Raw genomic sequence first — 25,393 nt, forward strand, 5'->3', positions numbered from 1 at the left:
GAGGTTAAGGTGTATCTGCGGAAATTAGAAGCAGCTCAAAAGGATTACAACGATGTTCACGAGCGAATAATGGAACTAACGGCGGTCGAGGACTACGAACAACATGACCAGCAGTATGAAGAGTTCGACATCCTGTACGATAATGTTTCTATTATGTTGGAGGAACAGCTCACCAGGATCAACGCAACCGCGGCGGCTGCTGCTGCTACCACAGAGCTCCCAAGGAATGGCAATAACCAGCAAGCACCAGTTGTAATTCACCAACCGCTTCGCATGCCGATTCCCACATTCGATGGTCGGTACGAAAGCTGGCCAAAATTCAAGGCCATGTTCAAGGACCTCGTGGACAGAGGTCCAGATCCACCAGCTGTCAAGCTATACCATCTGGAGAAAGCTCTGGTCGGTAGTGCAGCTGGTCTTATTGATGCAAAAACAATCAATGAGGGCAACTATGCCCATGCGTGGCAAATCCTGGAAGAGCGGTACGAGAACAAGCGTCATGCCATAGATTCCCATATTCACGGTCTGCTGAATCTTAAGCGCATGACTAAGAAGAGTCATTTGGAGCTACGCAATCTGGTGGATGAATGCAGTAAACATGTCGAAGGGCTGAAATTTCTTGAACGACAATTCGAAGGTGTTGGAGAGGATTTCGTGATTCAGCTTTTGGCCGCAGCGTTGCACTCTGATGTTCGTCATCTATGGGAGTCATCGGTTAATCATGGAGAGCTCCCCGAATACAAAAAAATGCTGGCGTTCCTGAAGGAACAGACTTTCATTCTGGAGAGAATTGAAATCAGCTACCAGAAGGCTACAATTCCCGTTAAATCTGTTTATGCACCTAGCAAACCGCCGGGTCAAAAGGTACATGCAACGGTTTCGTCGAGCGAGACGGAAATAAAGTGCGATTTCTGCGGTAAGGTACACGCAAATCATAACTGCGCTGATTTCAAATCTCTACCGGTTCCGCAAAGATTGGTGAAGGTACGTGAGAGAAACGTTTGCTTCAACTGCCTAAGAAGAGGCCATCGAAGTATCGACTGTTCGTCGGACAAATCGTGCCAGAAGTGCAAGCGTCGGCACCATAGCCTGTTGCACGCAGAGGACAAACCTAAGGTGGCTCCGGAACCACCTGTAATAGAGCAAGAGAATGCACCATCAGCAACGGTTCCGACAGTAGCAACATGCAACAACTTGGCTACTCATTCGCCGCAAGTGCTGTTGCTCACGGCGGTAGTGGATGTTTTTGATAAAAACTACAAGCCCCACCCGTGTAGAATATTATTGGACAGTGGTTCCCAAGTAAATTTGATTTCACGTTCAGCGGCTGATCTGCTGGGATTGATGCTGAATGCTTCAAAGGTCACGTTGTTCGGAGTCAATAGCGCGAAAATAGAATCCGCTAGTGATTGTGTGGTGCATCTGTCTTCAAGGTACGCTGATTTCCACGCAAAAATCAAATGCCTTGTCACCGACAAGGTCACTGCAGATCTCCCTACGTCGGCTATGAACAGTTCATTGGAGATTCCCGTTGGTGTTCAATTGGCTGACCCGAAGTTCTTGCATCCTAGCAAAGTGGATATGCTCTTGGGTAACGAATGGTTCCTGAAGTTGTTGCTACCTGGTGAGATCATGTTGGCTGAGGGTCTACCCATTTTGCGCGAGACCCAATTTGGCTGGGTTGTTGGTGGCGTGTATAATGATGGTGCGGCATCAGATGGAGCAGTTCACTCGCATACAATCACGATGGACGATTTAAGCCAGTCCATTCAACGATTTTGGGAAGTCGAAGATGTTGCTAGTGCTGATAAATCGTGCAATGATGAGGATGAGTGTGAAGAGCATTTTAAGGTTACCCATCGTAGAGATGCGTCCGGGCGATACATAGTCCAGCTGCCTCTGAAGGAGTCCGTCAGCGAGCTGGGAGATTCTAGGTCGATGGCATTAAAAAGGTTCCATGGATTGGAACGAAAATTGTTACGGTATCCGGACTTGATGAAGCAGTACCAGGAATTTATGGACGAGTACGAGAGTCTTGGCCACTGTGAAGAAGTTGATGTAAACAAGGATCCAGTAGACACCATTAAGTGGTACTTACCACATCATGCTGTTCTGCGACCTTCAAATACCACTACTAAGTGTCGTGTAGTGTTCGATGCGTCCGCTAAGGTATCTCTGGTCGATCGCTCAACGACGTAATGAAGATTGGTGCTATCATCCAGAGCGATTTACAGTCCATTTCACTTCGATTCCGTATTCCGCTTCATGTGTTGGCTACTGATGTGGCCAAAATGTATAGGCAAGTCTTAGTCGATCGGCGGCATACGCCGCTATCTCGTATATTCTGGAGGAAAAATCCTTCCGATCCCCTTCGCGTCCTAGAGCTGACAACTGTCACCTACGGCACGGCTTCTGCCCCGTTTTTAGCAACGCGGGCACTCTTGCAGCTGGCTATCGACGAAAGCTCCAAGTACCCGCTAGCTGCAGATATAGTGAAGAACAGTTTTTATGTCGATAACGCGTTGTTCGGATTCAACAAGTTGGATGAAGCAAGTGAAGCTCAGGTGCAGTTGATTCATCTCCTTCAGGCTGGTGGATTTCATTTGCACAAATGGGCATCAAACAATCCGGTACTGCTGGAGCGTATTCCGGAAAAGGACCGGGACGAACTGGTCAGTATTGATGAAAGCGGAACAAGTGAGGTGATCAAAACATTAGGGTTAATGTGGAACCCTGATTTGGACGTTCTCCAGTACATCTCCCTTCCAGTAGTGAGTGAAAAGGACGTAACCAAGCGACAAGCGCTCTCACTGGTATCGAGAATGTTTGATCCGTTGGGACTTGTGGCACCAGTTATCGTTGTCGGCAAACTTCTAATGAAGAATATCTGGAAAGAAGAAGTGGAATGGGATGAAGAGCTCACGGGTGATTTGAGGAAGAAATTTGATTATTTTCTTAGTGCATTGTGTGGTATTACACGCCTTCGCATCCCTCGTCATGTGATGGTGACTGGAGCTGCTGCTTTCGAGCTTCATGGATTTGGTGACGCAAGTATGGAGGCATACGGGGCTTGCGTGTATATCAGGTCAATCGTGTCTGGTCAAGCTACGGTGGTACGGTTGCTGTGTGCCAAATCGAAGATTATTCCGAAGACAGTGTTGACCATTCCAAGAAAGGAGCTTCTAGCTGCGCTTTTGCTGCACAGATTGGTGAGAGCAGTGATTTCAGCATTAGAACTGTCTTTTCGTGACATTACACTATGGTCGGATAGTCAAGTGGTGCTAGCATGGCTAGCTAAGAATCCGGACCATTTAGAAGTGTTTGTACGCAATCGAATTAGTGAAATTACTGCGACAGGAATGAAATTCAAATGGAAATATGTTCACACGCTGGATAATCCGGCCGATATAGTGTCACGCGGTCAAACTGCTGATGGTCTTGAGAACAACGACCTTTGGTGGAATGGACCGTTGTTCCTGCGCAATGAAGAATATCAGGTGGTTGATCCAGAACCGCTGTCCGATGACGATGTACCTGAGTTGCGGCGATCCACTATTGTTTCTACGACAATGAAATCGGAGCCGTTACCGATTTTTCAGAAGTTCGAGTCCTTCAGGAAGCTCCAGCGAATCCTTGCCTACGTTTTACGATTTTGCTGGAACGCGAAGGAAAAGGTGAAGAAGAAGCGAATCATACAGCGGTTCCCAACTGTGTTTGAAATGCGCCACTCCTTGAAGGTGATTGTTCGGGTGGTTCAACTGCAACATTTTGGCAAGGAAGCAGCCATCATTGAGTCCGGTGAGTACTGCAAGAGATTTTCTATGTTGAACCCTTTTATGGACGATGGAATGATTCGTGTCGGCGGGCGTCTTCGGCATTCAAATCTGCCGTACGGCGTGAAGCATCAGTGGGTCTTACCAAAGGATGATGTGATTGTGAAACGATTAATTGAAGCTGTACATCGTGAGAACCTACACATTGGACCGTCGGCTCTTCTAGCCCAGCTTCGTCGTCACTTTTGGATTTTGGGAGCTCGCTCTGCTGTACGTAAGGTGACAAGAAATTGCGTGCGGTGTTTCAAATTAAAACCTCCGTGTGCAAGCCAATTCATGGGGGACCTGCCGTTAGCAAGATGCGACAAAGCTCCCGCTTTCACCAAGGTGGGCGTCGACTTTGCAGGTCCTATGTTAATTAAGCAGACTGGTAGAAAGGTAGCACCTGTAAAGGGATATGTGAGCGTATTTGTGTGTTTGGTTACTAAGGGAATTCACCTGGAGCTGGTTGAAGACCTGTCCGCTGATGCATTTATTGCCGCATTGTTGCGATTTGTCTCTCGTCGTGGCGTCCCTGAGCAAATATTTTCCGATAACGGGACAAACTTTATCGGAGCCCGAAACGACTTAATCGAACTGCACCGCCTTTTCAAGGATCGAACCACCAATTTGAAATTAGAAGAATTCTGTCAATCCCGACAGATTGAATGGAAAATGATTCCTCCAAATGCACCACACATGGGAGGAATTTGGGAGGCAGGGGTTAAAAGCATGAAGGCAATCTTGAAAAGAAATTTGAATTCATGCCTACTTACAATGTCTGAATTTTCGACATTACTCTGCCAGATTGAGGCTCAGCTCAATTCTCGGCCATTATATGCGTCCTCCGACGACCCATCAGAGCTTGAACCCTTGACTCCGGGACATTTCATGATCGACAGACCTTTAGTTGCTATTCCGGAGCCAAGCTACGACGGAATTCCTGTTAATCGGCTTTCCAGGTGGCAGTATGTCCAGCATTTGCGTGAGGAGTTCTGGAAACGCTGGTCTCTAGAATATCTGCAGGAGATGCAGATACGACAAAAATGGGACAAGAGAAAGGAGAACATTAAAGCTGGAATGGTGGTAATCATTCGAGACGACAACTTACCACCGCAGCATTGGAAACTAGGAAGAGTAGAAAAAACTTACTCAGGATCGGATGGATTGATCCGTGTTGTCGATGTCCGAACCAGGGTTGGTATCTTGAAGCGCCCAATTCACAAGCTGGCTCCTTTACCTATATTGGACAACCAGCTTCTCGCGGGGGAGGATGTTCGGGCCGTTTAAACGTCACGAATGAAAATTTTGTGTGTAACTTTTAAACACAGCCTGCCTAGATAATATGGCAACACGCACCGCTGCGTCACGTCAGCGTAACAAACGCAACGCAAACGAAGCGCGCGAAAGGGAAGAAAAATGCTACCTGTATTGGAGGATAAATGGCATAAGGTATCGTACTTTCGTCGTGTTAAGACATGCAGTCGAAGTTTTTTAGTTTTTTTTTGAGTGAAGCAAATTTAAGCAAGAGTAACACATGTAAATAGACGGAAATACATTATTAAAACTAAACGCAAGTGTTTCTATCCGGTTTCCGAATTACGTGGTGGAAAGTTCGCGGAGTTCGTCGGTTCGCCTATAATCACCAAGTTACAGTCCACTCTCGAACACAATTATTATCTCTCGTTACAGAGTTATAGTGTCTTCGGAAAAGTTGGTGTATGGCATCTAGCGCTTTATTTGGTTGAATTATACTAGTTTGAAATTCAGCCGCTAGGGCGGCGTTGTATTAACTTTTTATTAAAGCTAGATAGAAATGTGGTGTCTTCGAAAAGTTGTAGGTACTTTTATTTTAAATATATCTTCTGAATATGCAAACTTCGTAAGTTCTGTAGGTATCAAGATAGAGCATGTTTGGTTCAAAATTTTACTTGCATATTATGTTTTTTAAAATGCCATATATTTCAAATCTTGTAGGACTTACTAAGTTAGTATCTTCAGAAGATATACTTATATTTACCTGACATACAACTTTGTCGTAGATGCCACCTTTCTATCTTGCTCCATTAAAAAGTTGATAACAGCGCCGCCCTAGCGACTAAATTCGAAACTAATATGAAATGATCAAATAAAGCGCTAGATACCATGCAATAACTTAGCCAAAGACATCATAACTCTAAATCGAAAGGTAAACAAAGGACGTATGAATTGTGGGTTACCCCCTTTGTGACGCTAGGTACCCCCGGGGTTACCCCCTGGAACTACGAAAAAGCTCATGAATTGGAAGGTGGTTAATGATCTTATCTTTTCTAGACAATATGGGTCAATAAACAGCTAATAAAATCTTGTATTTGTATCTTGTATGTACAATGTTAATTTGGAAAAGTGGAAGCTATTTCCATTTCCTGCAAAAAGTACAAAATGTGGGTTACCCTTTTTGGACGCCAGTCATTCATTTGTTCTTCGTGCTGGTATGACTGCCGCAAATTAGTAACTGGTTTTCGATTCTTCCACTTCCATTCTTCATACATTCATTCCACTCAGACAAGACCATGCGTAGTTCCAACGCACGCTAAAATAAGTTCCCTAGTTGATCAAAAAAATACTAAACGAAATTAGTTTGCTCAGTCCAAAGAAATGTTAGCTCAATCACCTGGCGGATACGGGTTCCCTTTCAATGCCGTCAAATCAAAGAATATTTAAAATAAAAAAATGTGTGCTATTCTGAATATCATAAAATGAAAACTGCTTAGCAGTTTGCCATAAAATAAAATCGGAAAAAAATAATTACCTAACCAAAGTGATTCATTTTCAAAGATATCACAGTTGCTGAATCACCCAATAAAAATAAGTGATTAGTCGTCGACGAAAATTGCTAACCACCACCCTAAAAAAAGCTCCCCGATCGAATTTTTACAAAATTCTGTTCTAAAAATTTCTGAGGACAAGTACTTTCCGCCACATATATCAGGTTTCAGAAAAGCAGTATTGATATTTGTTTTGTGCAAATTTTCGTCAAAAATGAATGTGAAAACATTTTTTTCTCTTCACGGAAAAAAATTGTCCCTGAATTCGTGAATAAAGTGCCATGAGTTCTGGAACAAACACGTGTTTACGTTACGAAAATAGGACCATGAACAAAAATAATGTGTTTTATATTTATGTTCAATTTCCTTTCAGTAACGCCAGCATAACGCTTTTATTAGAGAAAATATTGGTTTTTGTTTTGTGAACTTCAGTGACGGTTTCCGCCTGTCACTAGCAAATCTATTTTTTGTTCGTGAACTGGTTCACAACTTTTTGAACATTATTCATAAAATAAAAGGTTGACTCATGATGTTATTCATATATTTAGGAACATTCGTTCACGAAATCAAAACATTCTGGATATATTCTCGTGAAATATTTCACGAAACCCGGAGTTTTGTTCATGAATTCATTCACTTTTCGAGAACTAATTCAGGATTCCTAATATATTATTCACAATCCTATACCCGTACACGTGAAATAGTTCACAGAATCATGAAATGTTATTCAAGAATTTGTGAATTGGCTCATGATTTCTAGTACAATAGTCACGACCATGCTTGCCGGTGAAATAAATAAAAAATCAAAAAATATTATTCATGTATACGTGAACTAGATCATGAATTCTAGTATAATAGCCACGACTTACTATTCGTGCTAGTCAAATAGTTCACAAAATCATCAAATACTATTCATGTATTCGTGAACTGATTTATTATTCCTTATATATTATTCACTATCCAATATCCGTGCTCGTGAAATAGTTCACAAACTAACTGAAATATTTTTCGGGTATTCGCGAACCGGTTCATGGTATCTGGTGTAATAGTCAAGACTTACAATTCGTGATCGTGAAATAGTTCACGAGATCATTAATTTTTATTCATGTATTCGTGAACTGGTTCATGATTCCTAGTACAATAGTCACGCTTGGCAATTCGTGCTCGTCAAATAGTTTATAACATCATTATTCATGGATTTGTGAACTAGTTCATGATTTCTAGCGCATGGTTTACGATCTATTTTGTATGCTTGTAATATTTAAATATTTGTAATTATTTTCAATTTCATGCAAAATGGTAATAAAACTTTCACGTGAATTTGTAATTGTCATTTTTTTTATTGGGGGCTTTAGCAAGATAGTCATTTGACCGTTTTTCACGTGAACTAAATCACAAAATTTGAAGCATTTTTAGTGGAATCATTTTTGTGTTATGCACTTTTTCGCGAAATGTCCTGCTGCTAATGACCAGTAATAGGTACGAGCACTGAACAGTAGATATGAGAAAACTATTACGACCTCGAATATCGTTATTCATTTGATAAGGTTTAGTGTAATGTTAGGATAGGAAACGAAAACTGCGTTGAGCACCACAAATCGTGTTCGTGATATATTTCACAGAATAAAACTGCTGATATTATGAACATGGGTCACATTACTCCACGTGTCAAATTCGAAAGCAAGCTCCAGAATAAAATATCACGATGACGTGAACAGAAATTACGAAAATCGTGACCAAGATCCTGCAATCATGAACACAAATAATTCTACACATGATTAAAATATGACGATAAAGTGAATAGAAATTACAAAATTCGTGACTAACAACCTTAAGTCATGATCCTAAATCTCGCCAGTCTGACAGAAAAATCTGATAGCAAACTCATGAATAAAAAAACAAGGTATGGTGATGAGAGGCCAGAAAAATCGCAAATAAGCTCCTGAAATCATGAACATCAGGTGACTGGCGGCTGTTTGTTCTCAAATTATGAACAAGAGTCATAATAAAAACTAAATATGTTCCGGGAACAACAACAGTAACCCAACCAAACATTCGAATCTAACGCCATGTATATATTCGGGGCGAGCTAATTTTTGAAAACACAAATAGTTTCATGAATACGAGGTTTATTATTCATAATTTCAGGAAGTCAGGCACAATTTTCGTAAATCGTTCAGTTCGCGAAATCGTGATCTTTTGTTAATGAATTTATGAACGGATTTTTTTTCGCGGGTTCGTTTAAGGAGGTCTTTCAATGAAATAAACACTTAAGGAGGGCATCCGGTGTAAATTGCTCAAACCGAAGGTTACTTTGTTTTATGATTTTGAAGGCAAGGCAACAATGGATCTTTTGTGTAATGTTAAGATCTATTTAGGGACCATCCATAAATGACGTAGCATTATATGGGGGAGGGGGGAGTTTTGTATTTTGTGATGATGTGTGACGACAGAGGGGTAGGGGGTCATGTCATGCTACGTAGCTTTTTTAAAGGGAATAGGGATTGACCTGATGTCACGACAATCTTACCAGTTTCATCTAATTGACATCGTTTTTTATTTTTTTTATTTTTTTGCAGGGACAAGGGGAGGGGTAGGGTTACCGTCAAGCTACGTAATTATCAGGGGGGGGGGGGGTATTTAGAGGTTTGTGACGAAATGCTACAATGGGGAGGGGGTGTTAAAAACCACTCAAAAATGCTACGTCATTTATGGATGATCCCTTATACAAGCATTGCACACGAAAGTCACACAGAGCCACACATACGAGCGTTCCAAGAGTAGACGTCCAACCAATTCCACGTCGAGGAGCGTTGTGGCGAACACGATAATTGTTGATAAAGTTGTCTGACAAAGGAAATCCAAAGAGATTTGCAAAGCTTAGACTTGTAGCTACTCGGTGAACCAACAAAAATAGAAAAAAAGTTCGAGTTTCAGAAAATGGCTTCATGAAAACTGAAAATTCTCATATTTTACAGTAAAATTCGCTCAGTTTTCTACCAAATAATAGGGAGAAATTTTTTTATTCAGTTTTCTGTGGTTCATCGACAGGCTACACACATTGCGCATTTTCATAAAAAAATCAAATCAATTCGTCGATTAGTTTTTGAGTTATCGTGTTCGCTAATTTGAATAACGAGGTTTCGAGAAAAACGCTGTTAAAGGGTGTCCCACATCAAATTGCACCACGAAAGAAACGCTGCAGAAAATTTCCCATTGGGTATTTTCTCTTGAAAATTTAGGTAGAAATGGTTTAGAGTGTATTGTTTACACTGTATTTTTATTGCTGTCAGTTTTTCGAAAATTGTTGCCGGTTGATTAAAATCTGCGTGTGCTATAGCAAATACGCGCGATGAATATATGACTGTTAAAAACCAAAAGAGAGGTTCAGCGTGACCACCGAGATTGCGGAAGACTTTTCTAAAGGTGCAATACTAACAATTCAGCGGATAAAAAGGAAGTCGATTTTTTTGCGCACTACACCAGAAGTCCCCTTTAAAAAACGTTTTAAATGCAATTTGTTCCATCCACAGAAAAATAAAGGTATATTTAAAAAATATTTGGACATTGAAAAAGTAGCGAAAACCGCATAATACCTGATAATTTTTTTTTTCCAAAATTTGCATTTGCGGAACCTCCAGATGATTTACAAGAAAATTGATCTGTTGTGCAAAAGTCAAACGTCCATATCGTAACGAGTCGTCAATTTCAGCAAACAACCAACAATGATTGATTTAATTTATATAAACTATTATATGTTTAAAACATGTACCAAACTTTCCTAGATTTTTTTTGATAAATAAAAGAGGTTAACTAGAACATTTTCTGTGTTACAATAATTTTTTTTTCGCTTTTTACCTTTGGGAATTAAAATAATAGTAGGTATCAAAAAATTCATTCGATCCTCAATGGCATTCCCCCCAATGACACTGTTCAACACACGATCGGGAAGCAGAACGAAAAAAAATTGCGAAAGTTTGCGGTCCCAGGAAAGCCCTGGCGAAGAAAATTTTGAAAAAAATTGGAACTGGGCTTTACAAATTAAAACCAAAGTTTGTATGGAGAACTAGGGGTGTTCAAGAGGGAAGATATTAATGAAAATAGTCATCTTAAATGTTAACGTGAAGTCTTACATAAAATCCTTATTACATCGAAAAAGGAATCTATGCAATTATTTGTTTAGCTCAAACGGACATCATTAAGGGGGTGTAGCGTTTGAATGTTGATTTCATAATACACTCAGGTTTATTTTACGCGGGTGATACAGGCCGCGTAAATGAAAACCGCGTAAATGAAAACCGAGTAAATTTCTAAATCCGCGTTAATGAAAACCGCGTAAATTTCAAAATCCGCGTAAATAAAAACCGCGTAAATTTCAAAATCCGTGTAAAAAACACCGCGCAAAAAAAGCGTAAAAAACCTGAGTGTATTCCAAAAAATCTAGGGGGGGGGGGGTCTAGTACATGAAATGTTGAAAATCGAAATGTTTTTTGTCGAAATATATCAAAAAATAGCATGAAACATTACCATTTAATGTCAACACAAACGAAAACCGCTTAAAACAAATTCAATTTTTTTTAGTTCCAAGGACATTTTTGAAAAAAAAATTGGATGTCAAAATTTTTTTGCAGTGCCTTACGATTTCAAAAAAAAAAAATTCAATGAATTGGGCTTGGGAGCAGAACAAATAAAAAGATGGCAGGGCTTTAGGGTTCCAACTAAATCATAGCGAAGAAATTTTTGAAAAAAAAAAAAAAGAAAATGGAACGGGACTTCACAGTTTACAACCAAAGTATCGCGATTTTTTTTAAAAAGCATCTTTTTTGGGCACCTTTGATCGAATTTTCCCAATGAACTGGGTTAGGGAGCAGAACAAATAAAAGGAAAGAAGTCCCGTTCCATATTTTTTTTTCAAAAATTACTTCACGATGATTTAGTTGGAACGCTATACTGCCCTTGTATGCAAAAGTGACGTAAGCGCCACTTTGGTCAAATTTCATTTTTTCATATTTCTGAATTTTCAACAAAAATCCACGTCTTTCAGTGTAATTGTCTTTAAAAAATTATGCAAAATGGCTGTTTAAAACGAGAAAAACAAAGTGACGTAGACGCCATTTTTTTACCAAAGTGACGTACCGGTGCAATATAGTATTGAAGGTATATTTAACAAGGCAAAACAATTTATTCTTAAGCTGTTATATCATAAGTAATGTTGGGAGCTAGATAAGCACCATTTTGTGATGAAAATGGCTAGGGTGGTGTTATATTTATGCTAGGGTGGTATTCAAATTAGTTCTTTTAGCACGATAACTATTTATATTTTATAAAGAAGTCTCCTGTGCAAGTTCGAATGCTTCTTTAAAGCAGCAAGCTTAGTCTTTTTCAACATGTATTTTTCATACCACAATAATGTACGAATGTATCTTGATGAAAACTTTTGTTCAAAACGTTGACCGCTGTTGCTCTATATTTCATCTTTGTAGTTCGCAATTGGTACCTAACCAATTAATTTCAAAACCAATTCCAACCAAAACACCTGCAAATGAAATGGAATTTATTCAAGTCTCATAAATCGTGAGTTGAACTGTTCACATATCCGGCTCCAAATTTATACGAAAATTTCATGGGGTCAGTCCGAGGCAATGTTAAGCCAGTTTCATTAATTTTTCAAAATATAGCATGAAAACTGGTATTAATATAACATGAACATTAATAAATTGTATATATAAAGGCTCCAAACTAATTTTGAAACCATCTGAGAGACTTTGTGGATTCAAAATGAGTAACCCATATCTGTGAAATGTTTGTACCTGAATACACCTGTTATTCGACACGCTTGATCCACTAAAAATGCAATCAATTCCAGAATAACCGTGTACTAGGAAGACTTCAAATGTGCTTGAATAGTTTATAGACAACCTATATGATGTATTTTGATGTACCGTGTAACAGGAATATTCACTAAAAAATTATCAAAGAAGCGGGAAACCGGAATTACCGGGAGCAGTCGTTAAAAGGAACACTGTATCCAAATGTCTTCAAATATGATTGTATTTTTCACAGATCACAGAATTTGATGCGCCGCATGACAGAAATAATTACTAGAATTGTTTGGTTCGAACTTCCATATTCCAGAATTGTTAATAAAGTGTCCCATTGAATTTGCATTGTCCATAAATTATAGAGTTGATATTATTTGATATGTCGCATGACAGAAATGTTTAACAAAAACGTTTCATCCCGGATGACTTTACATGTGATAGCATTGTTCGTTGAAAACCGAGCTGGTGCACCTTGATGTGCCGCATGACAGGAATATTCACTTAAAAATGTGTCCGTTGAAAAGGAATCCGGAATCACCGAATGGGCTGTAAAGTTTCTCTGTGTTTCCGGATGACTTTACATGTCTGCAGATCATCGTTAATGTGCCGAATGGCAGGTATCTTCAAGTATAAATGTTTCACAAACATGGGTAGCGCATTCCATATTCACTAGGACTTCCAGCACAGAACTGCTTCCACGTTGCTTGAAAGAGGCCTACATGATACCAAAATGAAGTTATAGTGTTCAAATGTAGGATAAAATATACAATACATTTTATAATAATGCCTGACTTGCAGCTAAACTTTAGAAAATTAATGAAAATGTACTGAATGGCCCTCGGACATAAGCCACGGAACATCCGTATAGATCCAAAAACGACCATCCGACCAGACCACCACATATAGCCTCGGAAATTTGAAGGAAGTAATAATCATTTGCAGATAATTCAGTTGAAACGGTTGATAATATACGACACGTTTTACCCGGTACTTTTGGTTTGTATACGTACGTCAGAATTGCATAAAAACAGTGAAATGAAATCGCTATTTTTTTGCAAAAGTGACGTTAGCTAAAATTTACAAGGTTTTTGCCAAAAATTGAAAATTTAAGCAATTGGCTATTATCTACGATGGATTGTACACATTTTGTACAGAACAGATAGTTGAAATATTATTCGTGCTTTTGAAAACATCACGAAACACAAAAATTGGTTTCCTGAAAAATATTCCTATGGGCGCTAACGTCAGAATTGCATAAAAGGGCAGTATAGCTCTGCCATCTTTTTATTTATTCTGCTCCGGAGCTCGGTTTGTTGGGAAAATTCGGTCCAAGATGCCCATTTTTACATAAAAGATGTTAATTTAAAAAATTTCACAAAACTTTGGTTGTAAACTGTGGAGTCCCGTTCCATTTTTTTTTTTCAAAAATCTTTTCACATTGATGTAGTTGGAACCCTTAATCCCTGCCATCTTTTTATTTGCTCTGCTTCCAAGCCCAGTTCGTTGGGATTTTTTTGAAATCATAAGGTATTGCAAAAAAAAAATTGATGGCCGAATTTTTTTTCAAAACATTTTAAGTTCTTGGAACTAAAAAAAAATGAATTTGTTTTTAGCGCTTTTCATTCTGCCCCCAATTTTTTTTTGTTTCGCAATGTAACAAATTCAATTTAAAATTTTCTCATTATCCAAATCATCGCGCCCTTATTTCGATGAAGTGCTATTCATTGAATTACTTCCAGTGGAAGTAATTTATTTAACATCAACAAGGGCTTCAAAATCAAACTCGTAGCTCAACTAACTTAAATGTCATTGAAAATTGCAGTGAACCTTTTCTCTAGGGCTCGAAGGTTTTTCTAACCAGTTTCTCCTCTGCAATTGACAGCTAATTAAAGCTGCTTCACGCTTAGCACTTCCCGGAAGGGCATTATTAGCACAATGCTGATGGGCAACAGGTTCCCTAGACATATTTTCAATTCCATTTTGCTATCCGACAATCTCATTACAGATACAGCCACAATTTAATTTTCTTGCTATTTTTTCCGTCTATTTTTCCACAGGATTCCTCAGAAAGCTCCAGAAAATCCGACGATCAGCGGACCCCGACCATGAAAGTGTACGGAACGGCAGCTGACCGAGTAAATCGATTACTCTTCCAGCTGGATTGGATATAGGCGAGTTGGTGGTCGTTAATGTCGACGAGTGAGCTGCCCGTGCTGGTTGAACAATCCTTTCCCCCGTTCCTGCGTATGCGGGTGGTACACCGGACACCGTGTGCCCCGGCGAAAGCGGCGAGAGGTGTGGTGGAGTGAACAAGAAAACAGTGATTGTGTGATAACAAGTTCCGGCATTCGGTGGATCCGTGCAGTTTTCTGTATTTTCGCAGTTTGAAGTCAGAGTTCCCGAGATGGACAACGTCGGTGGTGTATGGGGTAATTGAAGCTGTTGCCAGTTGTCAGTAGTGAAAGGGAAGCAAAACGGAAGCGATAACTAGTGACTGTTGTCGGCAAAAAAGCGGGGTCGGAACGAAGAGTGGGTGTGGTGATGCGTGTCTGTGTCACAATATTTATCTAGTAATTTGAGACTGTGAAGATATTCCAAGAGAGAGGGTGTAGTGCGTGATGTTGGTGAGGGTGGGGTTTGGTGTTGTTGACAGTGGCGTCTAAACGGCGTTTATAGTGGCGGACACCGCCAAGAGTTGCTCTACATTCTGTCATTAGACGAAGGAAGACTTTCAGCAAACGCAGTCAGTGTTTCTTGTATAGGGGATCCCGACGAAACATAATTGATTCGGGGAAGCAGTGTAACCCAAAACGAGAAAAGCTATCAATCAATCATTGAAAGCGATGGCAATAACGACGGCTTCTCCGGAGCTTAGATCCGGCAGGGTGGAGCTGATACCCACGAAGGCAATGGCCGCTTATGAGGTTATCAGCACGACTATTAACGAAACGCTAAGCGGTGTCGAATTGGAACCAAACAGTACCGGACAAGCAGTGGCCTCGAGCGATATCGTTATATCTAACAAGTATGTTCAGATGGTGTTCTGCATACTGTATTCCAGTATATTCATTCTTGGAATATTCGGAAATGTTCTAGTGTGCTACGTGGTCTTTCGAAACAAGGCCATGCAATCTGTGACAAACCTGTTTATCACAAATCTAGCGCTTTCGGATATTCTCCTGTGTGTGCTAGCCGTTCCGTTTACTCCTTTGTACACATTCCTTGGTCAGTGGGTTTTTGGAGCACTCATTTGCCACACTGTCCCGTTGGCACAAGGCTGCAGTGTGTACATATCGACCCTTACCTTGACCTCCATAGCGATAGATAGATTCTTTGTGATAATTTTCCCTTTTCATCCTCGAATGAAATTATCAACCTGTATCACGATCATCATAACCATATGGATTTTCTCCTTGATGCTGACCCTTCCGTACGGTTGGTATATGCGGCTTCACGACGACACGAATAGTTCTATTGTGAATCATACGCTACACGAAGGTCATCCATTGTATTGCGAAGAAATGTGGCCTACGGAGAATTTACGAATGATTTTCTCGACAGTCACCTCAATCCAACAGTTCGGTCTACCATTCTTCATAATGGCCTTTTGCTACATATCGGTGTCAATTAGACTGAATGATAGAGCCCGTACAAAGCCTGGTACGAAAACCACCCGACGTGAGGAAGCCGAACGGGATCGTAAAAAGCGCACCAATCGGATGCTGATAGCCATGGTCGCCATATTCGGTATTTCTTGGCTTCCTCTGAACCTCGTCAACATATGCAACGACTTTTACTCGAGCATCAACTCGTGGCCCTTCTACAATCTGCTGTTTTTCATCGCCCATCTTACAGCCATGAGTTCAACCTGCTACAATCCGTTTCTGTACGCATGGCTAAACGAAAACTTTCGTAAGGAGTTCAAACAGGTCCTACCCTGCTTTGACCCGTCCCGCGGTCGCAGCGCTGTCAGTATGCGGCGTTCGGAGCACCGTAACTGCAATGGAAACAACGACACCGTTCAGGAAACTCTTATTCCCAACGCCCAAATGTTGGCTCCATTGGCGAGTCGTTCACCCAATACCACGACTACAACGACCACAACTAGCGAGTCCGCCAAACAAACCGTGGACTCAATCCTGCTCTCCGAGATCGTACCACCGGCGATGTTGACACATAGTCCACCCTTGCTGCCCTCGATTCAGAATCAGGAAACTATTCTTCTTCCTTCCGGTGTCCTTGAGACTCCCTTCGAGGTACTATTACCGGGTGATGCTGGCAGCAAAGCACCTCAGTTACCTACAGCTACCAACGGCGTGGGAAATGGAGGTCTCACATTGGGTGTTTCTACGGCGAATAATCTTCGGAGTAGCAGCAATCCGAAGCTGCAATCGCTAATACTGATCAACGACGGTACCTGCGGGGATACCAAACTGCCCGAAATACTCTAGACTGAGGATTAGGTTGAGCTAGAAGTACCTATTTTAAACTACCAACTAGGAGCGTGAATCGTGCAGGCGAGCGTGCGTGTGTGTGATTTTGAGGTGAGTAAATCATTTCTTCTTTTAATTCATATCGTACTTGAACTTATCAATACAAAGTACAGAGTCTGCTAAAATCTTTGAAAACGTCAATCTAAATAAGTTTATGGTTGGCAGGAACAACAATTGATTACACCACATTAAAAAAACCGTTCACAGCAAACTGCGTAATTGGTTGAGTAACAGAAACTCGTTCCAACCATCAACCAGGCAATAAAGTGCTGCTACTATGGAGTACAGTTCAGTTAAGATTCTCATCAACTTGAGTAGTCAGGGTTTATGGCGCTTGGCAAGCGAATTGAAAATATGCAAATAAACTGATCAGTGAAATGTGTAAATAGTTTGCCTCAGCACTCGATTTCACTTCTCCCATACTGCGTTTTCGAATTTCCTGAAGGGCTACCAGATGGGACTGTTACACTGCAATGCATACAATTAAATCTATCGTAGTTATCACATGCATCGACTAGATGGCGCATTGTCGCCCAGTTTCCCTCCACTGTAGAAAGATTTAATTTAACTGGCGAACGACGAACTAACGGACGAAGGAAGACCTCCAACCGCCACGTACCGGTACCGGGGTATCACTGCCTCGGTTAGTGGATAACCTAATAACGTTCTTATTTGTCCTCTCGACGTCAAATTAAAAAGATAAAGTGATTCATCCGAAAGCCACCAATGATGCTGACGGTGCAGTTAGCGAAACAAGTGCATACACCCAAAGTTGGCGTGTTCGGTTTGGTTTCAGAGTTGTCATATTTTGAAACTACCGGTTTTCATCGATTCTACGCGTTTCATTTGCTATCGAATATTAGCAGTAAATTTCATTATTTTTTTGTGTATTGAATGAAGCATTACAAAAATAGTATTAATTACTAAAGTTATCCACATACTAGTGATAAACTGCCCTCAAGGCAATTGATTTTGGAAAATGTTAGCAATATGGTTGAAAAGACGACTAAAAACACTTTCCGTTGGTAGGACTATCTTGAAGGTCTTAGTGTCTCTTGAAAGTCCTGCCTGAATCAGAAGTACAAGTGAGAAAACTGAATAACAGCTAGGTGTCTTTTATTTAGTGTGTTTTATCTTAAGAAAAAAGAACAAAGAAAACACTGTCTTTATTCATTCCAAGAGTGGAATTGATCAAAATGCGATTCTTCTATCCAATACCGCGGTCGTTAACCCATTCATGCCCAACAATGTTTTTAAACAGCTATAACTTTTGATTGAGGCCAGATTTTCTGACAAAAACAAATAAGGCTAATGAATGTGACAGTTGCTTTTCATTTGAGTAATAACAGTAACATGGATCAGCTCTAGAAGCGAAGTTATTGCAATTAGTTTGATTGGATTCCGATGGACAGGGACAGTTTACGTTGACATTGAAAAATGATTTTTTCATATATCTTCGTTGTGGTGCAATGTTATTGAAAACTGATAAAACTTATCAATTGAGACTGTCTTTGGCTACGTTTTCCATGCAATTGGACTATTGTAAATATTCTTGAAGAATTGTATTGAGCATTGGAAGGTAAAAATTGGGCAGCTTCTAGCACTGCAAGGGAAGCACCTATCTTTATGAAAATAGACTTTTCATGTGTTTCATGATCTCACCGTTTTCAAGGAAAAATATTTTTGAAACCCTACATGCACTAGAAAAAAGTTGGGCATGAAAGGGTTAACTGCAAATTTTGTGCTATAGTAGGACACCCAAAACGAATCTTTGGTAGCGAAATGCATCTGTTTTTTTTGCTCTCGAACTGTGAGTGAAAAACTCCCAAATGATAAATTAGTGTTCAACCAACCTCATACTTGTGCAATACAATATCGTACCCCATAGCTAGGGTGATGAGCCCATTTTGGTCATGCTTCTATTAACACCCTACTTATTTGAAGCCGTTGGTTAGAGCAGTGCCTGCCATCTTTGTTCAATGCAATGAGTCAAATGGTAGCGCAACAATAGGGGCACTCGATTCGAGTTTTCGTTGCGCTCAAACACGAGAATTTCACTGTTTTCAGCGCATTTGTGTTACTATATTGGTTCTTAACAATGAAGCAAAGCTGTTGATGTCAATTTTTAGGCATTCCATTGATTGTAGGACGAGAAATTAATAAATTAGTGAGACACCCTGATTAGTAAAAATAGGCACTTTACCCTAGTACTAGTTCCACTAAAAATTTGCTGGCAACCTTAGAGCGGTCTTTGGTAAATAGCTAGTGCGGCGTGTACGTTTTTGGTGAATGTCTCAATTCAAGCTATTAATGGTGTATATTTGAATTGAATTGAAATAAAATTGTGTACTAGGTACCGTAAACCTGGCTGACTTTGATCATCGGGGTGACTTTGATCACTTCAAACTTTTTTCGTAGATCGCTTATTAAACCAGAATAGTCCACAGAATCATTTGAATTTGAAATGATTTTTAACTCTAAACTTATAAAATACTGATTTGTTATACTTTTTGAGTATATTGTTCGGTTTTTGGGTACAAAAACTACAAAAAATCGAAATTTGACTTTACGTTATTTTTGTGAAGCTTCGTAATGTGTCTATTTTTTATAAAACAAATAAATCTCAGATTTGAACAAGAGTAATAAATTACAAGCGAGTTTTTATTTATTATTTAGAGTTTGCTTATTTTAAATGAATTTTTTTGTGAAACTAGTTGTCAATTATTTCAAATTATTTTAAGCTAAAATTCGCAACTTTTTTTTATTGTTCAATATTCCAACGTGTTAAAATGGATGAAACTTTTTGTACATTGATAAAACACTGAAACAAAACAATTTTAGCATTTTTTAAAGTTTTCTGAATCTTTTATTCTAGTTGGACACAAATTATACGAATTTTGCTTACTCAAATTTTACAGTATATTGAAATACTTTGTATAATACCAATTAACATCTATTTAACAATGAGTATCTTTCTAGAATTAGTTTAAACAAACATTTGAATGAAAAACATTGACATCAATAACTTAATGTGGGTAAACATGCAGGTTATCAAAGTCACCCCGGAATACGAAAACGGACTTCAATTTGAAATCATTTTTGGAAAAATAACTGGAAGCGGAGAATTTTAGGTAAAGCCATCCAATCTTGTTCTCCATACATCAGTAAATGGTTAAAAAATATTAAACTTGAAAAAAATGTGTTGCGTTTAAAAATATGTAATGATTATCATCAACATATTATCAACAACTTTGCGGGAGGCATCTCTAAAATGCTCATTTTACATCGGATCAAGTCGTTTTATATACCAAATTAAAGGTTAGACTCCTGGGCAACTTTCGGTATATAGCATTTCATTTGGATCTTGGGAATATCTTGAGATACAAGCGTTTTACAAAAATGTTCATTTTTGCTGTTTTCAAAAATGGTGGGGTAAACCCGACCCCCTATGTTTTTGGTTGACTTAGTGCAGATATTATTCAAATTTTATGGTTTTTCAATGATAAATCAATGAATGTTGTGTTATTGAATTGTAACATGAAGAAAATGGAGTTCAATGTCAATCCTGGAATGCTAAAATCACGAGCAGTAGCACGTAATGATATTCCCATGTGCATCGGAGCAATTGCTCGACGAATACTATAATCATCACGTTTTTGTGTCTTTCGTTTGTTATTATGAACCATTTTGCATAAAAATATTAAATAATAACAACAAAAATATATTTCAATTTGATAAATAAAAATTTTCTTAGCAAAAAAGCGGTCGGATTTACCCCAATATTTAGAGGTCGGATTTACCCCACCGCGTCATTTTTCAATACGATGCAATTTAAAAAATTATGAAAAAGGTTGAACTAAATTCACCTATGCACTTTTTAGGACTTAAATCAAAGAATTTAAATCCACTTACATTTATTATGCAATCACTTTAATAATCAGAAATATCCTGTAGTCAATGATGCACAAAAGTCAAATCAAAAGTTGTAAAAACACACTTTTTGTCGTATGATCACCTCAATGTAGACTAATAAAATGCTGTCATACCACCATTATGATTATTTTCGATGCTCTACACGACAACATTGATATTAGTTCGCGTAGTGCTTCTGATTTTCGGTAACAGAGGGGGGTCGGGTTTACCCAACGGTCGGATTTGCCCCACCTTACCCTATGCTGTTTGATGCTCCAATTGATTTTAACGTAATTTTCAATCAAATTTTTGATTCAATCGTTGTTTGTTTACATTCGTATTGATTTACATGTCGTTTAAATTTAATTATTTTTTGGTGTGTATGGTTTCCACCAGTGGCGGATCCAGGGGGAGGGTCCTGGGGGTCCGGACCCCCTCCGAATTTTTTAACTTGTTAAGAAATTTTAAAATAATTTCTCTTTTAAATTCGCTCTAAGCTCAAAATCATTCTAAATCAGATATAACCACCAAAACTTACTTGAGGTTATTATATATTACGTTTTGTACACTGAATATTTCAAAATCGAAATTTCAGACCCCCTCCGAAATTTTTTTCTGGATCCGCTCCTGGTTTCCACAATTACTTTTGGGAGAATTACTCACTAGAATTTGTATATCAGCGATTGTATGTATTGTTCTCGATAGTACAAAAGCCGTGTAGTCTCTTTCCAGTAATCTATATAGCCTGCGAATCATTTCATTCGGAATTCTCGCTCCGGAGATATGGATTATTGAGTTTATTCCTGTACAAACCAATACCATGGAAAAGAAATGGTTCAAATTATCAGTATAGGTATTTGAATTCTTGGAAAAACAAGTATCCACTGTCCCTATACATAAAAACTGCTTTTAAAACATGAACTTTCTTGAAATTACAAGTTTTAATGTTTTTACAAATAAATATGTTTTTGCCCACATTGATCATGAAAATGGTACATTTGAGTTTACGGTACAAATACAGTACAAATCAGTGTAATTTGTTGCTACATGGTAGTGTATATAACATCTGTTCAATGCATGTTGTATAAGCAACTGAAACCTTCGCTTTAAGTTAGAAGATATATTATACTTGCATCCCCCATCGAGAGTTCATGAGTCTTTGGAGACTTTTTCCCGGATCGAATTTGTAGATATTTTTGGACTTTTATCCGTTATTTTTCATTAAAATTTATACCAATACAAAGAATATGAATTTTGAATTATATAATCACAAACCAGGGGTCCCTAGTTTTGAAATAACGGGTTTGAACATATGTTTCATTCAAAATGCAATTGAGATACGAAGAGTCTTCAAAAACATTCGTGGAATGTTTCTTTTCAAAACTTTCATCCATAAAGCCCAGTTAAGTCATTGTATTAAATTGGAGTTGATATAGTTTTCAATTTTTGGTTACATGCCTCCCCATAGTGCAACGTTTCGAAGGCATACCCCTTCATCTTCAGGGGAAAGTAGGGTTTAAACACAAATTAGTTATAGTTTTCTCCTAATAAAATTTTCTCAGAACTACAAATATTTTCTTTGCTAAGAAGGATGTAATATTAGATTTGTTTCCTTGATCGGCTCTGTTCTACATTAAATGGCAGAAAACTATTTAGTTTATAACTTTGCCGGATAAACTCTGTTGAAGGGCCGATTGTAGCCTGCACTTAATCGCGAAGATTACAGATTGATTACAGTACAATATCTACATAGCGAATGAGACTGTTTCAATTTCATTTTACGACAGCACTCACCAGCACCAGTACGACCCTCCATCAGAGACCTACAGTATAACAGATCAATTGCGTTTGTTGCTGTCTCTTCTTATTGCCAGACAACCAGTGATGTACCAAATCGGGTTTTTATAATGTTGGGGGAAAAACCCAAGGCTTTTTCCCGGTTAAAACGGTTTTTTCGCGGGAAGATTGGGTTTTTTGCAATTTTTTGATATTTTAGTAATTGAACATTAATGTATTGTTATCCAAACATTTTTATTTAATTTATGAGCATTATTGTCATAAAGTTTTGCATGTATATTAATTCTGAATGGTTTTCCTCGATTTAATCATTGTTATAGCAGTGATCCAACATTTTTTACAAATATTGTGGTTAAATAAGTAATAAAACTTTTCAACACGTTTTGGGCTAAGTCGATTGCGTTTCTTACTGTGAATCCACCTAAACGTACTAAACATTTTTTCTACTGTTGCTGATGTAGTTGATGCCGAAAGAATTCGGATTACGATTTTTGAGAGTTCTGATTACTGTTCATACTAAAGACGAACGTCAAGGCCACTCGCTTTCTGCATATTACTCACTTTTACTTTTCACCGAACTAAATAGGTATTTTCTTAATTTTGTGTGAATACCTTATTTCGCTAAAGGTATAGCAACCCCTAAAATGAGTAACAAGCAGAATAAAAGTAGTTTGGGCATCACACGATTATTCTAATTCTCACTAGTCAGAGTAACAATGACTATTGTTCCCAGTATTATATGAAACTAGTTGGAATATGGAATGGACCTAAACTAAAGTTGCAGGAACAGAAAATGCTTCGTAAAACCCGTTATAAATATACTAGAATGTGAAAATTGGATTTGAACTTCAAGTTTCAAAATCGGACAGGAGCTTTCCGATTATGTCCTATAGAATAAAAACCGTAAAAAAGTATATCCGGTTCTTACAAAGGACTTTTCTTTATCCGACTTTTAATCTTCAATGTAACGTTGTACGGAATTTCCTGTGCGCGAATTATACTGAAGGTTCATCCTTGCCGACTTTTTCGAGTGAGAATATTCTAAGCGGTTCTCATGCTCAAGGATCACTGTCCGATTTTTACGCTTGATGTTTATATTCGATTTTTACATGCTAAGATATCTGTAGTGGGTTCTACAAAGTATGTTTTATCCTTGCGACTTTTATTTCCGGTCTCTCAAATGTAAATGCAAGATTCTTTAACCCTCTGGCAGTCGCGCTTATGGCCCACTGAACGAGCAGCCGCTGGTGCCCTAAGACGATTTCGCTAAATTTTCAGAGCAGCGTGCTCTCAGTGCACTAGCGCGACTGCCGAAAGGTTAAAAACATTAAATGAACATCATACATTCGATAAAACGAAAAAACCCATATTTCGTCTGGGTTAAAATGATTTGGGAAAAAACCCGGTTAAAACCCAAAAATAAAAACCCGGGAAGATGGAATTTTTCCCATCGGTACATCACTGCAGACAACCCATTCTTTCGAGAGGAAATCCTCGCACAGCATTGTCCTGTAAGGAAGGAAATTGAAATGAACCTAACCTAAACAATTTTTGCAGTACCTCCACATATAACGTAGCAGATAGGACCAATTGACATGTTTGTCGAGAATTATGCCTGGGAGTAGCGAAACATCTTTCAATGTGCAACTCCTGGTAATCCTAAAGTGTTTATTGATCAATACTCGCACCGGCCAGGCCCGAACGTAGATCGCAGAAGGAAAGGGAAGGGATGTTAGTCCGATACTTGCTTTTGCTAGAGGCCGTATATACTACTGCGCACTCCACAGCGGGAGGGGAATTTGTTAGTAAGTATAGAAGTTGGATTCTACTTCTTCTTTACCGAAGCCAGAGAGGTGACTTCACTATCTGGACTAGATTATCGATCCATCAACTCATGGGCCGGGGATCAACGGCTTTACTTCTCTTCCGAAGGAAGACGTGACCACCTCAGAAAAATCTCAACGACCTCGGCTGGAATTGAACCTAGGCCAACTGGAATGAGTGGCGGTCACGCTTACCACTCAACCACCGGCGCCGTCTGAATATCTTGAAACTTATAAATGGTATGAACAATTCAAAAAAGACAGTTGATACTTCTATCTATTCTGGATTAATCTCTCAAATATTTCAAAGATCGGTTGACTATGTTGCGAGTTTTTATTAAGAATGTAAACAAAAGTCGCACTCACACATGTCATAGGCGTGTATTGATGACAAATCAATATTAAGTCTTCAAAAGGGCTAATGAGATTTTGGTAAACAAACTTATTTCGCTCCTTATTCCGCTGCCTAGTTGAATTTCATGAAAAATGCACATGAATCAACATCTTTACCCTTGGTAGAATCAATTTCAAATGTTTTCTGTGTTAAAATTATTATAAATTAAGAGAAATCAGCAAAACAAAAGTTTGTTTACAAATCTTATTAGCCCTATTCAAAAGTTGATATGGAAATTTTGTATGACGTGCACGATGCATGGAAAATTTTCCATAGAAAAAAATCATCAATTTTTAACTTTTATTCCTATCTTTGGGTTCATTTGGTCGATAAACAATCGGCGAGATGCATTTAAAGGAAATGAGTCAGGGAATCTAGAAAAATAGTTATTTTTGATTACAGTGTTGCCACATTTGCTGTATTTCCAGTTTAAAACTAAAACTGTGTTTTTCTCACAACTAGTGTATTTTTCTTTTGAAAATTTTTATGCCGTTGTGTTCCTCAGACAATTTTACAAATAAAAACAAGTAAAA

The 25,393-nt window shown here is 38.7% G+C and overlaps 3 protein-coding genes across 3 annotated transcripts in view; all 3 read left to right on the plus strand.

Annotated features, from left to right (window-relative positions):
* Positions 1-25,393, plus strand: part of LOC131693374 (prolactin-releasing peptide receptor) — a 359,374-nt gene that overhangs the window by 186,356 nt on the left and 147,625 nt on the right. The window contains exon 3 of the mRNA XM_058981139.1: positions 14,499-16,985. Coding sequence (XP_058837122.1) covers positions 15,285-16,892 — 1,608 coding nt within the window. The 5' untranslated portion in view covers positions 14,499-15,284 and the 3' untranslated portion in view covers positions 16,893-16,985. The remainder of the gene's footprint in view (positions 1-14,498; positions 16,986-25,393) is intronic.
* On the plus strand, positions 70-2,199 carry LOC131687081 (uncharacterized). Its single transcript, XM_058971122.1, has one exon. The coding sequence runs from the start codon at positions 70-72 to the stop codon at positions 2,197-2,199; it is 2,130 nt and encodes a 709-aa protein (XP_058827105.1).
* Positions 2,199-5,102, plus strand: LOC131687082 (uncharacterized). The gene has a single exon (XM_058971124.1). The coding sequence runs from the start codon at positions 2,199-2,201 to the stop codon at positions 5,100-5,102; it is 2,904 nt and encodes a 967-aa protein (XP_058827107.1).

Source organism: Topomyia yanbarensis, chromosome 3 (genome assembly GCF_030247195.1).
Source record: "Topomyia yanbarensis strain Yona2022 chromosome 3, ASM3024719v1, whole genome shotgun sequence".
Classification (NCBI taxonomy): Eukaryota; Metazoa; Arthropoda; class Insecta; order Diptera; family Culicidae; genus Topomyia; species Topomyia yanbarensis.